The sequence below is a fragment of the Adiantum capillus-veneris genome, chromosome 6 (genome assembly GCF_014529385.1).
Source record: "Adiantum capillus-veneris isolate H3 chromosome 6, ASM1452938v2, whole genome shotgun sequence".
NCBI lineage: Eukaryota > Viridiplantae > Streptophyta > Polypodiopsida > Polypodiales > Pteridaceae > Adiantum > Adiantum capillus-veneris.
The window spans coordinates 78,352,868-78,367,241 of NC_140936.1; the positions used below are offsets into that span (position 1 = coordinate 78,352,868).

At 41.3% G+C, this 14,374-nt stretch overlaps 1 protein-coding gene across 1 annotated transcript; it reads left to right on the forward strand.

The window, feature by feature from the left end:
• The first annotated feature begins 3,679 nt into the window (after window positions 1–3,679).
• On the forward strand, window positions 3,680–7,415 carry LOC147455744 (uncharacterized). Its single transcript, XM_086513752.1, has 3 exons — window positions 3,680–3,979; window positions 4,477–6,356; window positions 6,512–7,415. The coding sequence occupies exons 1-3, from the start codon at window positions 3,680–3,682 to the stop codon at window positions 7,413–7,415; spliced, it is 3,084 nt and encodes a 1,027-aa protein (XP_086369878.1).
• Window positions 7,416–14,374: the final 6,959 nt, after the last annotated feature.

Here is a 14,374-nt window from a genome sequence, read left to right on the forward strand (position 1 = left end):
GAGAGAGAGAGAGAGGGAGGGATGGAGCTCATGGACAAGAAGCATTAGGTGGGGCAGACACTCTCTTGGACCTAACCAAGTTAGGCATATCCCACAATCAATGCATTCCAAGAGGACATCCTACACAGGAAGCTTCTCAAGCACATTTTGTGCTTTCCGAAATGCACAACATTTGGCATGAGAGAGAGAGAGAGAGAGAGAGAGAGAGAGAGAGAGCCTTTGTGTGTGTGTGTGTGTGCGGGAGCCCGCTCGGTTTCACATTATGCCCATAGGAAAGTCAACAACCTTTTGCTATGGCCATAGGATGCACATAGGCTTTGGCTATTGCTCTCTCTATGGCCACCTTGCGCCATAGAGAGGGAGGTATAGAGAGGTGGATAGGGGAAAAATAGAGAGAGAGAAAAACATGTATAACCCGGTGCTAAATATATATCTTATTCTTACAGTAATGGAGCACGTGCTTACCTCTGGAGGAGATTCTTCGGAGGTGATATTTTCTACCCCAGAGAGAGACCTAGGCAACAATTTACGAAATGCCAAGCGCGTTGCTCGAGGTGGGGATGGACCTGCAAAGAAGCAAATCGTAGATGGACTAGGTATCATCCACACACTATGCTCCAAAATTCAAGCCTCATGTGAGAGAGCGGAGGCATCACAGGTTTCCTATAGAGAGAGCATTCACTAGTTGAGCCATTCACAATATGAGCAAGGGGTTTATCTTCATCGTCTAGAGGAGCGGATGCAGCTACAGATCAATGGTATTTTGCAGCAGCAGAGCTCAGTGCAAGGACAACTTTCTCGCATAGAAAGCAACCATGCAAAAATCATGAGTCTCTTGGAGAGGTCCATTCTTGACAAGGATAGCATGGATTTCAAAAGCATTGTGCCTGAATTACAAAGCACTAGCAAAAAATTGACCGCCGTAGCAGTACAACATACTACAGGTGTCTCCAAAGTTAGATCTATCTCAAACAAGCTCCATGCATTGGTAACGACCCATTGGCCCAAGAAGGGGATTAATGCCGTTGGAGATGTTCCATCCAGTTCAAAGCAGGGCAACCCTTGCAAGAAGTGAATTATGTAATCGATAGTAATACTCACTTCTTTCTCATTTATAGGCTAGCGATCTATATTTTGTGGCTTTGGGGATACTGACTACATTTGGGGGAGGCTTATGTATGTAGTGGATACCAATTTGCTCACAACTCTTGGTTGCTTCTTTGGATACTACATTCTTAAGGATCTCCAAAAAACATACTCACTTCTTTCCCATTTATAGGCTTAGAGATCTATATTTGTGGCTTTAGGGATATTGACTACATTTTGGTGGAGGCTTATGTATGTAGTGGATACCAATTTCTCACGAAACTTGGTTGTCTCTTGGATACTACATTCTCAGAGGATCTCCATAATTGTAGTATTTTTGTTGCCACTGTGTCTTTTGATCACACCTCCCATCCCCCCCCCCCCCCCCCCCCGCCCTCTCTCTCCCTCTCTCTCTCTCTCTCTCTCTCTCTCTCCTCTCTCATCTCTCTCTCTCTAGAGGATCTCCTCTCCAAAAAACATCTCTCTCACTCTCTCTCTCCTCTCTCTCTTCTCTAAGTCTATCTAACGAACTCATATCTCTATCTCATCTCTCTCTCTCCTCTACTCTCATCTACTCTCATTCTTCTCTAATCTTATCTCTAAGCTTATGTTATCCACAACGATCTCTCTCACTCTCTCACTCATTCCTCTCTCATCTCTCTCATCTCTCCACTCTCTAAGTCACTCACTCTACACACACTCACACATACACTCCACACATGTACACACTCACCACACCCACTCTCTCTCACACTGACGTCACACCTCCCATCCACACACCCCCACCCCCCCCCCCGCCCTCCTACTCTCTCTCTCTCTCTCTCTCTCTCTCCTCTTCTTCTCTCATCTCTCTCAAGTCTCTCTCTCTCTTTCATCTCTAGCATCAAAGTTCTCTACATCTCTCTCTCACTCTCTCTCAGAGTTATGTACTCTACTCTCTCAATCTCTCTCTCCTCTCTCTCATCATCTCTCTCTCTCCTCTCTCGCATCTCTCTCTCTCTTAAGTTATGTTGCAACGAATCTCTCTCTCCTCTCTCTCTCTCTCTCTCTCTCTCTCTCTCTCTCACTCACACACACACACACACACACACACACACACACACACACACACACACACACACACACACACACTCACACACACACACAAAGTATTCTAGGTGTGTGCAATGTTTGACTTCTTTCTAGGTATGACAAATGTGATGCACTTCATAAAGCACAGAAAGTGGGAGAGAGCATCCTATATAGGATGCCGTCTCTTTGAATGCATTGATTGCTACATTCTCAGAGGATCTCCATAATTGTAGTATTTTTGTTGCCATTGTGTCTTTTGAGTCACACCTCCCGTTCCCCGCCCCCCCTCGCCCTCTCTCTCTCTCTCAAGTTATGTTGCAGTGAATCTCTCTCTCTCTCTCTCTCTCTCTCTCTCTCTCTCTCAAGTTGTGTTGCAGTGAATCTCTCTCTCTCCCTCTCTCCCTCTCTCCCTCTCAAGGTATGTTGCAGTGAATCTCTCTCTCTCTCTCCCTCTCTCTCTCTCTCTCTCTCTCTCCTCTCTCTCTCTCTCTCTCACACACACACACACACACACACACACACACACACAAATTATTCTAGGTGTGTGCAATGTCTAACTTCTCTCTAGGTATGACAAATGTGAAGCACTTCATAAAGCACAAAAAGTGGGAGAGATCTTCCTACATAGGATGCCGTCTCTTTGAATGCATTGATTGCCAGATATGGCCAATTTGGGTAGGGTCAAGAAGCTCTGGTCTATTTTTGGCAGATGCAAAGCGAGAGTGTCTCTCCCAATGCAATCACATGCACACCATTGCCGATGTGGTATTTGCTTTTGATTGCGTAAATGGAATGTACACAACAATTCAAGCCTCAATGCAACTCTACCAACTCAAATGGGGACCTGTCACCATGATAACTCTTCATAATGAAGCACCTCGGGGCTGATTTGGATGCACCTTTGAATCCGTCTTGATGTGGGTTGCCAATGGCCAATAATGGGTTAACTTGGCACATCTGCATCAACTGCAAGAATCCGACTGACGTGCAGACTGATGCGTTGTAACCGCAGTGGAAAATTGCCGACTGAAACTCAGGCCTTAACCTGTGACCATGGTAACTCTTCATAATGAAGCACCTCGGGGTTGATTTGGATGCACCTTTGAATACGTCTTGATGTGGGTTGCCAAAATGGACAATAAAGGGTCAACCAATAATGGGTTAACTTGGCACATCTGCATCGACTGCGAGATTCCGATTGAGGTGAAGACTGGCGCATTGTAACCGCAGTGGAAATTTGTCGGCTAAAACCCAGGCCTTAACCGACAATTGTCAATGGGCTAATTGGATGGACTCGCTCCCCCAATTATATCCTTAGTATTAGTTAGATGAGATATAGAGAGATAGATATAGAAGTATATAGACATTTACCATGTGGGTTGGCAAGCCTCCTCTCACTGACTCCCTCAAAGAAAGATAGACATAGTTGGGAAATCCTTTCTTCTCCATACTCTCTTCTTAATTCTCTAGATACTAACCTGTATATCTCTGTGAGTACTTATAAGAGTTCTTTTTTGGATAGATGGCTATTGGTCCAAAGGTGTTGTCTCCTGGACATGCAAGACGTAGTAGGATATGTCAAGCCTCTCGAGCTACGCGACGTGCAGCAGCGCGAGATAGAGTTCGACGTTCTCTGGGTGAGATTGATGTGCCTCGCTTGGAAGATTTCCACCATTTGATAAACGTGAATCGATGCAATGAATTTCCTCAGGGAAGGATTGCGATGGATGTAGATAACGAGTCAATTCTCTCGCAACTTTATGTAAGGATTGAAGTGGAAGACAATTTGGAAGCCAATAATGGAGATGTTCTTGAGGAGCCTGTAATTGTCTCCAGAGAGGGAGATTACTCCAAATTTGAGACACTTTGTCTATCTATCACCTACTTATATTCTGAGACCACTTCCTTGATGCATATCTCTATGTTGTCTCTTTCTCATGAAAAGTGTATTCTTCACAACATAGGCAACTTGGATTTTGCATGTTCCTTAAGTGGTGCTTTAGCTTGGAAAACAGAAGCAAAGACCATTCGCACATTTGTGGGGAAGAGTTGTTGCAACTCAGGAAATGTTTCTTTGCCACCATTAAGTGAACCTCCTTTAGAATTAAGGAAATTGATGCACGGGAGTAATACTAGAAGTAGAAACATATCAGAGCATACAATAGTGTGTTGGCATTTGCTTCTTTGGGAGCTCATATAGATGAATCTCTCTGCCAAAGAAAAAGAATCTATACCTTCAAGGTGCATGGATCTATTTATCATAACATTGGTCCATTGATGCCAGAAAAGCGATAAGGTCAAATCCCTCACTTTGCTCAGTTGTATTTTTTTGACACTGAGAATGAGTTGCAAAACAGGATGAGTCATGTTTCAAAACTCAAACCAGATGTTTTGGAAAGCTTGCAATCGATGATGCATCGAGTAAATCCGTATGTTCAAGCTTTTAGGGGTTTTGCTACAATGGTCCCAACTTCCAATATTCCGGAGATTAGGATGGTCATTACTGATAAGCGTACAAATGGTTGGCAATATGTTGCTCCAACAAGTGTGGAAGTTGCTGCAATCATGCCTAGTCAGGGTGAAGAGAGCAACATTGGCCATCGTGATATTGTGTTGAATCTTTTGGGTGGTGGTCTCAAAAGAATCTCAAATTTCCATTGGTCATACATGCCTCTATTATATGTGTTACTATTTCCAAATGGTGAAGAAGGTTGGAATCCTTACATACCCCAAGTAAACAGAGCGGAAGTAAGCAGAGAGCGAGTAAATGGAACTACAAAGTATATTTCTACAATGGATTTCTACAAGTATAGATTGCAAATTAGAGATGACACAACACAATGTCTTTTACGTGGTGGTAGGCTACTGCAACAATATATTGTTGATGCATATAGTTGTATGGAGGAGTTGAGGCTTTTGTGGGTTCATAATCATCAAATTGAACTTCGCAGTGAGGTGTATCAAGGCTTGACAGATATGGTTGGAGCAAGAGATGGAGCAAGGGATGATAGAGAACTGTTATTGGGTGCTAATGTTGGAAGAAGGGTTGTATTGCCTTCTTCGTATGTTGGTGGCCCTTGCTATATGCACCAGTTGTACCAGGATGCCATGTCAATTGTACGCAAGAGAGGAAAACCCGATCTCTTCATTACATTCACATGCAATCCTGGATGGAAGGAGATACATGATGCATTACTACCTGGACAGACATCCAATGATCGTCCTGATCTTACTGCCCGTGTTTTCTACCATAAGTTCAAGGATTTGATGGGCTTGCTGATTAAGAGAGTTATTTTTGGTAAGGTCAATGAACACATTTCTGTGATTGAGTTCCAAAAGAGAGGCCTTCCTCATGCTCACATTTTATTGATACTTGCATCTGAGCATAAGCCAACAGAGACATTGCATTATGATAAGATTGTGTGTGCGGAGCTTCCTGATAAAGTAATGTTTCCACAGTGGTATGATGTTATCAGTCGGTGTAATGTGCATGGCCCGTGTGGAAACTTGAATAAGAATTCTCCATGTATGAAAGATGGAAAGTACAGGTTTAAATATCCTCGAAGCTTCAGTGCGTCGACTACTGTAACTAGGGATGGATACCAAACGTACATGAGGAGGGATGATGGAAATTACATTGTTCGTAATAAAGTGCAACTGAGTAATAAATGGATTGTTCCATACAATCCATTTTTGTCAATAAGGTACAATGCACATATCAATGTGGAGGTTTGCTCCACTATATTCGCTCTGAAATATCTCTACAAGTATGTGTATAAGGGACATGACAGGGCCACTGTTGTTCTACAAGATAGTGAAGGGCTTCTAAATAAAGTTACAAACTATCTTAATGCTCGATATGTATCAGCATCTGAGGCTATCTTGAATATACTTGGGTTTCATATGCATCAAGAGAAACCTGACATACAACAGCTCCAAGTTCACTTGCCTCATCAAAATCAAGTCATCTTCAGCGACAGAACGACTGTACAGAGTGTGGTGGAAGGAGAGGTCAGCAAAAAGACAACGCTCATTGAGTGGTTTGTTGCAAATCAACAATATCCAGAGGCCAACGATTTGTTGTACATAGACTTCCTAACAAAGTGGGTTCGGAAGCCAGCAAGTAGAACATGGACTCAAAGACAGATTGGTGACATGATTGGAAGAATGTACCACATTGTTCCCAATGTTGGAGATTTGTACTATTTGTGTATGTTACTCAACATGTGCAAAGGATGTAAGTCTTTTGAGGATATTACAATTTTCAATGGACAAGTATATGACACATTTAAAGAAACATGTAATGCACGAGGATTACTGCAAGTTGATGATGAATGGTTTCTTTGTTTGGAAGATGCTTCTTTTCAACAAACAAGGCAACATTGCCCCTACTGTTTGTAGTCATTTTGGTTTTTTGTGATCCAATACATCCTGGTGCATTGTGGAATCGCTTCTGTAAGGAGCTTTCTGAGGACCATGTATATCATATGAGGGTTCGCACAAATGATGCGACTATCTGTGAATACATGGCTCAAAACCAAGCTTTATCAAACTTAGAGACAATGCTTCAACACTATGGAAAGAGGCTCTCGGATTATTATGGAATGCCCCAGGTGGATCACACACTGCAAATTATGAGTGGGCATGGAGTGCTTTCTCAAGAGTTCATGTATAACAGAGAGGAACAAAGAGTATTGTCTGCTCGAATGGAATCATCTTTCAATGTTGGGCAAAGGGAAGCTTACAATCGGGTTTTACAAGCAGCTGGCATGAGCAGAGGGACTGTTTTTTTCTTGGAAGGGCCAGGTGGAATGGGAAAGACTTATCTCTACAATGCATTTCTCTCTCGGATACGTGGAGAGTCCAAAAGTGCTTTGGCATGTGCATCGTCTGGGATTGCAACACAACTTCTCGACAACGGAAGAACTGCACACTCTAGATTCACGATCCCTATTGATATAACTTCTGAGTCCACATGTAACATTAAAGTAAACAGCCAGATCGCTGAGCTATTGCGAATGAGTTCACTGATCATATGGGATGAAGCCCCCATGGCTCATAGACACGCTTTTGAGGCTCTTGATAAGACACTAAGAGATGTCATGAAAAATGACATGTTGTTTGGTGGAAAGGTTCTCCTCCTTGGTAGTGATTTCAGACAGATATTACCTGTTGTGCGTAAAGGGGGAAGAGAAGACATTGTTAATGCATCTTTGTGCCACTCATACATTGGCAACGTACAGAAATTATGCATCTAACATAGAATATGCGAGTGGTCAATTTTTTAGTAATGTTATTGAAAGAGAGTTTGTGTAGTGGACACTTGATATTGGTAATGGACATGTTTGTGATGGGGGCATACTTGATTATGTGGCTTTTCTCGGCCTGCATGATGCTACCACAAAATAATTTGCAAGCATTGGTTGCTTGCATATATAGAGACCTTGAAACACAGACTTGCCATGCAACCTTTTTTCAAGGATAGAGCAATTTTGGATCCACGGAACAAGGAGACGGATGCTATAAACAATTTGGGCTTGCAACAATTTCTTGTGCTTATAAGGAATATGTCAGTGTAGACTTAGTGTGTGAATCAGATTGTGATAGCATTTTATTCACAAGTGAGTTTGTAAATAATTTAGATCTTGGGGGGTTTTCATCGCATGTTTTACAATTGAAACAGAATGCTCCAGTTATGTTTCTTTGCAATTTGGATCCAAGAAGTGGTCTTTGTAATGGGACGGGCTTGATTTGTAAGCAATTCCACAGCAAAGTGATTGAAGCAGAAATCATTACAGGGTCACATCCAGGATATGCAGTGTTCATTCCAAGGATTTATATTCTCATGGGATCTAGAGAAGGTCTCCCTTTTGATTTGAAACGCCGCCAATTTCCCCTACGTTGTGCTTTTGGGATGACAATCAACAAGGCGCAAATCCAAACATTGGGACTTCTTGGATTGTATCTCCCAACACCTGTTTTCACCCCATGGTCAACTGTATGTGGCAATGTCTCACGTGAGATCCTCTTCTGCCATCAAGGTTGTGGTTGGTGATAGTCACTTAACAAGCGTTAGTAGACATGGAGATCAAAGAACATACACTTCTAACATTGTCTACAAAGAGGTGTTGCAATTGACCTGCCCCCTGCCACCCCCCTTGCCATGGGGTTTAACGTGGTTGGATATGTTTCATCCAATAAAAAAGCACGGTGACTCTCGCAACTATTTCTTTGTCATTTATAAGCTTAGTATATCTTCTTATGAAACATGGTGTAGCCTCAAGCAAGGTGTATTCTTTGAAACAATTGACTAAGATTTATTAGTGATGAGAGATTTATGATTCATGTGCTTTTTGATGAATTTCTTAATCTTTATGTATATGTATATGTATGAATGAAGATGGATCCTAATGCCTCTGTGACTTACACACTAGGGAGACGACCTCGACACGTCCGAGGTAAAATATTGCATATGTGTGTTTGTGACATTTCAATACTTTAAAGAATTTAAATCTCACAGTCAACGATTATGTATTAGATCCACCATTATGGAGGGGTCTAATCACATCCGTGCAGGTGATTCATCTACTCGAGGACTTGGATGTAGCAAGGTAACAATATTGATGTTGATGTGTTTAACATCGTGGGCCATGGGTGGTTCGATACCGCAGTAGAGCATGTTGTAGGCTACGCTTTTGAGTGTACAAATCTTAAGTCTCTACGCATGTTATATTTTTTGACATGGAAAATATCACTTACTCTATATATGTTGGTGCAAAGTTAGTTTGAAAATATGTTGTGATGACTTTTGCAAAGATTCAAATGTTGTCCATCTTATAAATTTCAAACACATACAATACCTCTCTCTCTCTCTCTCTCTCTCTCTTTGTTGTCCATGTACTGGGGTCTCTCTCTTTCTCTAACTAGAGAGAGAGACAGAGCTCTCTCTCTCCTTTCCTCACTCACAAAGCTCTCTCTCTCTCTCTCCTTTTCTCACTCTCTCTCGAGCTCTCTCTCTCTCTCTCTTTGTTGTCCATGTACTGGGCTCTCTCTCTTTCTCTAGCTAGAGAGAGAGACAGAGCTCTCTCTCTCTCTCTCCTCTCTCTCTCTCTCTCTCTCTCTCTCTCTCTCTCTCTCCTTTCCTCACTCACAGAGCTCTCTCTCCTTTCCTCGACAGAGCGCTCTCTCTCTCTCTCCTTTCCTCACTCACAGAGCTCTCTCTCCTTTCCTCACTCTCTCTCTAGCTAGAGAAAGAGAGAGATCCCAGTACATGGACAACAAAGAGAGAGAGAGAGAGAGAGAGAGAGAGAGAGAGAGAGAGAGAGAGAGAGAGAATCCACCCAGTATGTAGACAAAGGAAAATGCTCCAAAAACACCAAGATTTAGTGTAATCCCACCTACAAATTTTTGGATTTACCTCTACATTTTAAATTTGAAGGAGGACTGATGAAAGAGTTCCCTATAGCCCTGAGACTGTGTGTGTGTGTGTGTGAGAGAGAGAGAGAGAGAGTGAGTAAATGTTCATCTGACAATGAGCAAAGAGCTTGAGGGTAATAGAGGCCATGCCGCCGCCGAAGGCGGGAAGGCGGCGTCGTTTTACTAGTACTCTTTATAATGCAGCTTAAAATTTTGAAGGAAGGAGAGAGCCTCAACATGTCACACTCTGGTTCATTCAAAGAAAGCCTTTGGAAACATTTCATTTGAAATGCAAAAGTGAAGAGTTAAGTACTTAGATGGTAAAAAATGAAAAGATTTTCTGATTGATTGATTGATTGCTGACAATGTAAAGTCAAAAGATTAGAACTTAGTCTAGGTAATTCAAAGTCAAAAAAGTAGTACTCTTATCTACATTTATATTATTGATCGTTCTTGGGAAGGCCATGGAGTTTCACTTGTGTCCTCAAATGTCAAGGGTGACCAGTGTGACTACTTCTTTTTTGAAAGCCATTTGAAGAGTAGCTCTACTTTGCATTTTGAAGGCCATGAAAAACTCCCCTCTACATGTTGCTCAATTAACCTCTCTCAACACACGTGCACAATGAACTTCTCTCAACACGCTTTCCCAATGAACCTTCCATGCGGTAAATGATCTTCGATTTTGGCACATCCGTGTTAGTGTGTGTGTGTGTGTGTGTGTGTGTGAGTGAGTGAGAGAGAGAGAGAGAGAGAGAGAGACTCGTTGTTGCAGGTGTGTGTATGAGAGATAGAGTTGGCGTGCCATTTGTTGTGGTACTGGAGCGTTGCGGAGGTCTTCTACATTTGCATTGCATTATTGAAGTGCGATGAGCTCGCCAATTCATCCATGGGAGTCTAATAATTTGTTGTGGATGTCTTAGACACATTCTGTGTGTACATGTGTGTGTGCACGTGTGCGTGTGTGTGTGTGTGTGTGTGTGTGTGTGAGAGAGAGAGAGAGAGAGAGAGAGAGAGAAAGAAAGAGAACCATTCTATACTTTTATGTGCAGATGAGTGTGCTTAGAAATAGAGAATGGTCCATGCAAATCATGCTCTATGCGTGTGTGTGTGTGTGTGTGTGTGTGTGAGAGAGAGAGAGAGAGAGAGAGAGAGAGAGAGAGAGAGAGAGAGAGGGGCTCTCAGAGCGGAACTAGAGTCAGAGGGAAGGGAGAATAAACATTGATCTTACATCAACAATCGATGAAATTTGCAATCGAGAATCAAGAATTGACAATTGACATCTACAAAATCGAGAATCAACGTAATAAAAAAAGTTTGCTCCTATGAATCCAAGGCAGAAAGCGTGCATACCCAAGGCAGGAGCGGACCTCAACAGATGGCAAAGGCGGACAATGGGAGGCAACTCCAACAACTCTTCGATATTTTTGAAGGTTTTTACGCTACATTTTTGTGAGCTTTGTGGTTTCCTTCGGGTTGACTTGAAGTAAATCTCAAAATTTGTAGGTGGGATTACACATAGCCTATATTTTTTCAACCGCTTAAAGGTAAATTAGAATTTTTGAGGCAAATCATAAAAATTTGTAAGAGGGGTTATAGTAAATCGAGTTGATGCGCAATGTTCTTCCCCTAAAACATGAAAAACTTAGGTATGAAAAATTTTAGGGGTAACTTTATTATATTTGAAAGGCTTTTAAACTCAATATTTTAATACTTTGTACATATAGAGATAATTTTCTAAATTTGTAGGTGAGATTACACTAGATCTAGGTTTTTTCGAGCGTTTGTCTATCCTATGATTTTTGCCAAAAAAAAAAGAAGCAAATTTACTATAAAATTTGAAGGTTTTTGCACTTTCTAGATTCTCTAAACTTTGATTAGGTGTTATGAACTTTGTAGTTTCTTTGAATTTTGGAGGTCTTTCAATTTAAAAGTTAAGGTTGTGATGCTAAGTGTCATTCTTTTTGCATCCATGGCATCTTTTATGTTTCTAATTCAGTATCGTTGAGTGAGTGCTGCTAAAAACAAAAAATTTAAAAACTTAGAGGTAAATCTTGAAATTTGTAGGTGGAATTACATCAAACCTATGTTTTTTTTGCAATGTTGTGGGTGTCCTAATCTTCAAATTACATTTTAGAAGTGTGTGGCCCGTCCGCGAGCGAGCGAGAGAGAGAGAGAGAGAGAGAGAGAGAGAGAGAGAGATGCACCTTTCCTTGGCACCCAATCCAATCTCTCTCTTTCTTTGCCTTGGCCTCCACACCACCCCCACCCCCCCCCCCCCCGCTCAAAGCCCTTTCCTTATGTCACATGGCAGGGGCCTCCAAGGTGTATAAGATATAGTTGAGAAATTTGTAGGTGGGATTGCACTGAACTAGCACTTGGATAAAGAATAGTTTTCTACTATTACTCAATAGTCCATTATCTATACTCTTTATAATGGACCTCAAAAAATTAGAGGAAGGAGAGGGCCTTTACATGTTGCATTTTTGGTTGATTTGCATGGCCCGTTGGATCAATGCCGATATTAAGATGTTGAGTCCCAGCTTTAAAAAATTGCATAAAGTAGTTCAGATTGCAACTCCATCCTTTCCCAACGACTTGCAATAGTCAAATTTGTGAGTCTGACAAGTTGTTGTCAATCTGTGTGTGTGTGTGTGTGTGTGTGTGAGAGAGAGAGAGAGAGAGAGAGAGAGAGAGAGAGAGAGAGAGAGAGAGAGAATGTAGAATATGCAAATCCAACCTTTTTCAACAACATACAGATTGTAGTTTCCAAAATTGTGCACCTGATAGTTTGCATGTGTGTGTACACGCTTTGTGTGTGTGTATGTGTCACTGTTACTGTGTGTGTGTGTGTGTGTGTGTGTGTGTGTGTGTGTGTGTGTGTGAGAGAGAGAGAGAGAGAGAGAGAGAGAGAGAGTTTCCTTGGCAACTTGATAGCCCACCAAAATGACAGAGAGGAGAGAGAGAGAGAGAGAGAGAGAGAGAGAGAGAGAGAGAGTTTCCTTGGCAACTTGGTAGCCCACCAAAATGACTACAAAGTATTAAAACCTCTCTACCTCCAACCAAGTGAGAGTCATGAGAAGCCCGTATATTGGCAAGCCATGGTTTTGATAGCATGGTGCAATAGTAGCAAGTTGGTAGAAATGTGGTTCATTGTCATTGATTGATGACTGGGGAGATACGGACAACTCAAATTTGTTAGAAGTCGTGTGAAGGATGAGTTGATCGCAACCGATCCGCTGAAAGCACTCCATGTGAAGAGAGAGAGAGAGAGAGAGAGAGAGAGAGAGAGAGAGAGAGCTAGTGAGCAAGTATTCAACTTAAAAGAATTAAGAAATGGAGGAAAGAAGGTGATAAAAGAGACATTAAAGCCCTACTTGTGATTCCTAGGACTACTATTCTATTGTGTGTTTGTGTGTATGAGAGAGAGAGAGAGAAAGAGAGAGATGAAATTACCATGCTTTTCTAGAGAGATAGAAAGATAGAGAGAAGGCGTACATATGCATTGTTATCTTTCTATAGTGATTCCAAGGACTACGTTTCCATTGTGTGTGTGTATGTATGAGAGAGAGAGAGAGAGAGAGAGAGATCCAATTGCCATGCTTTTCTTGGCCACAACAACGTGCGGGTCACATACTAGTACTATATATAATGCATCTTAAAATTTTCAACCAAGGAGAGGGCTTCCACGTGTCACTCTCTGGTTCACTTCAAAAAAAACCTTACAAAATATCCAATCTAAAATGCAAAAGTGAAGGGTAAGATTGTAAGAAATGACAACCTTTGCATAGTGTAATAAAGAAAAAGTCTTTCCAAATGTAAAGTCAAAAGACTTTTTACTCTACATAGAATAAATGTAAATTTTTGAGTTTGACTGACAATTTTAGTGAGGGTTTTGCTACTTTTTGAAGATATAACAAAAGTCTTTAGAGAGAGAGAGAGAGAGAGAGAGAGACAAAGATTTTATTGTTAAGCTCACACACCCTTCAAATTTTCAAGATATTATTTTTTGGCATTATAGTGTATTTTCAAAAAGGTAGCTAAAGTTTTTCACCTGTAGAAAATGGATTAAATGCCCGACAAAGACCAACCCTACATTAGCACCCCAAATGGGTAGAGGGATTGCTCAGTTGATGGAACTTTTACCAATTTTGAGATAATTTGTTCTTTTTACTTTTAGGAGTTACCATGTGGACCATACTTTAAAATCTGTAAATTCTCTAAATTTTGGCAGGCAAGGGTACCTAGAGAGAGAGAGAGAGAGAGAGAGTACAAATTTTTAGTGCCCAATGAATGATGCAGGAGGAGAGAGAAAGAGAGATCAAAATGTTCAACGGTGTAGATTTTACAAACAATCTAAAGAGACCTTTAAGGTTACATCACAAGTCTTCAACAAAAGTGAATATCCATGGAGGAAGGAAGGAGAGAGAGAGAGAGAGAGAGAGAGAAGATGAAACGAAAATAACTTAATGTCTCTCTCTCTCTCTCTCTCTCTCTTCTCCTCTCTCTCTCTCTCTCTCTCTCTCTCTCTCTATATATATATATATATATATATATATATATATATATAGCTTGAGACCATCGGATAGATCTTTTGAGATCTCACTGGATTGTTCCTACAACATTTTAAATTCTCCTTTTATCAAGACACACACCGTGTGTGTGTGTGTGTGTGTGTGTGTGTGTGTGTGTGTGTCTGTGTGGTGTGAGAGAGAGAGAGAGAGAGAGAGAGAGAGTCATAGCCATTTATGCTTTTCTTTTCAAAAAATGAGAAAAAAGAGTTCGCTTTTTCTTTTTTAATCTC

What these genes read in the sequence shown, in the direction of transcription:
- LOC147455744 (XM_086513752.1), top strand. Translation starts at nt 3,680, where the DNA reads ATGGCTATTGGTCCAAAGGTGTTGTCTCCTGGACATGCAAGACGTAGT. An exon ending in GAGATGTTCTTGAGGAGCCT is followed by an intron (nt 3,980 to 4,476) that starts GTAATTGTCTCC and finishes CACTTTGCTCAG; the next exon opens with TTGTATTTTTTTGACACTGA. An exon ending in GTTCCCAATGTTGGAGATTT is followed by an intron (nt 6,357 to 6,511) that starts GTACTATTTGTG and finishes TTTGTTTGGAAG; the next exon opens with ATGCTTCTTTTCAACAAACA.